A 1698-nucleotide genomic window follows, 5' to 3' on the forward strand; every position below is an offset into this window, starting at 1 on the left:
CTGCCTCCTTCCAAACAACATGCATGGATACAACATATGCCTGAGCTGCCTAGAGCAACACAGGTGCTTGAGCCCCCACTCCTAACACTGCTGTCCCTCTCCCCTTGCAGACAGCTGGTTCCCCTGGCCCATGCAGCTCTTCCACTCATCGGTCAGGGTCTGTAAGAGTCCCCAGGAGAACTCAAGTGAGCTGCAGACTTTCCAGCAGATCCAGCGCCGGACGCGCCGCCATCGCACCATATTCAGCGAGGAGCAGCTGCAGGCCCTGGAGACGCTTTTCCATCAGAACCAGTACCCGGACGTTGTCACCCGTGAGCACCTGGCAAGCCGCATTCACTTGAAGGAGGAGAGGGTAGAGGTGAGATTCTGCCACTCAGGGAGGTGCTGCAGTCCCCCAAGAACACAGACTGGGGCACTGTGCTGTCTTTTTTGGGAACTGCAGACCCAGGGCTTCATGTTAATAACCATCCTTGTGTCCCTGACAAAACAGAGTTTAGATCTGGTGAGCAGTGGAAGAATACAAACCAGTTCTGCTGGGCTGATTTGTTCTGGTATCCAGTCCCATAGACTCACACAATCTCTCTCTCCCAAAATCACCTGTACAAACACACAGACATGCCCAGCTCTGCCCATCCCCTGCATCCAAGTGTATATTCCTTACCTACATGATCTGTGTGATTCTGAATTTGCCATGGCGGGTCCCAGCTGCCTCTAGCCCCTTACATATAGCAGGGTTGTAGGGGAGGGACTGATTAAATTCTGTATCAGACTTTGATATTAGGAAATGTATTACAGTATCCTACAGCTCACATGGTACAGTGTAACTGCCTTCCCCCCTCCCTGTAACACGTGAGCTGCAAAAGTCCTTTTCTTGTTTTGCACTTTCTAGGTGTGGTTCAAAAACCGGCGGGCGAAGTGGCGGCATCAGAAGAGGGCAACTGCCTCAGCACTGATCCTACAGGGCACCAAGCAGCCCTCCAAGGAAAGCTCTTAGTGTCACAGGCTGCAACGCAGCAGAGGAATGCCAGGAGCATCCATTGCCTCTAGCTGACAGGCCCTGCAGTGGGGTGTCCCCCCTTTCCCAGGGAGGTTGATGAAAAGAGGGAATCTCTGTGGTTCACAGAGGAGGAGGACAGGAAAGCAGACATGGTACTTTCACATCCCAGTTTCTCTTCCAAACCTAGTTCCCATGACTGATAACAGGAATGATGTGCAGGGGACAGAGCTGTACCAGTGTTAATTGTGTGTGCTTCAAAAGAAGGGGAGACTCCCCTTCTTGTCTTTGCTCTGTGCATGTAGTGTTTGTGCTTGTTTTACTCCTGTAGATTTGCAAAATATTCTGCAAATGAATGTTTCCTATTTGCAGCACCTCAGTGTCATCTAGAGTTCTTTTGGTGTTGAGCTTGCTGAACAGGCAATTCATTCTGTAATAAAGGAACATGGGCTTCTCCCTACACCTGTGGGAGAAGTGATCCAGCTGTTGTGGTGAGAGGGATTGGTACAGCCAGTGTTCGGCTCACCTCCATGGCCAGCCAGGTGCCTGTCAGAGCAAGCTGTGTCTATGCTCCTGGCAGGGCCAAATTGAATCCACACACTGTAAAGCACCAAAATCACTAAAACTGTCCTGTCACCTCTGTCCATGCAGAGCCAGCGGTGGGGCTGTGGCCATGCCTGTCAGCAGGGTCTGCTGCCACCGGG

The 1698-nt window shown here is 51.7% G+C and overlaps 1 protein-coding gene across 1 annotated transcript in view; it reads left to right on the forward strand.

The window, feature by feature from the left end:
- Nucleotides 1-994, forward strand: part of GSC2 (goosecoid homeobox 2) — a 1988-nt gene extending 994 nt beyond the window's left edge. The window contains exons 2-3 of the mRNA XM_009073753.1: nucleotides 111-358; nucleotides 890-994. Of these exons, the coding sequence (XP_009072001.1) occupies nucleotides 111-358; nucleotides 890-994 (353 nt within the window). The remainder of the gene's footprint in view (nucleotides 1-110; nucleotides 359-889) is intronic.
- Nucleotides 995-1698: the final 704 nt, after the last annotated feature.

This window comes from Acanthisitta chloris, unplaced genomic scaffold, assembly GCF_000695815.1.
Source record: "Acanthisitta chloris isolate BGI_N310 unplaced genomic scaffold, ASM69581v1 scaffold44984, whole genome shotgun sequence".
Classification (NCBI taxonomy): domain Eukaryota; kingdom Metazoa; phylum Chordata; class Aves; order Passeriformes; family Acanthisittidae; genus Acanthisitta; species Acanthisitta chloris.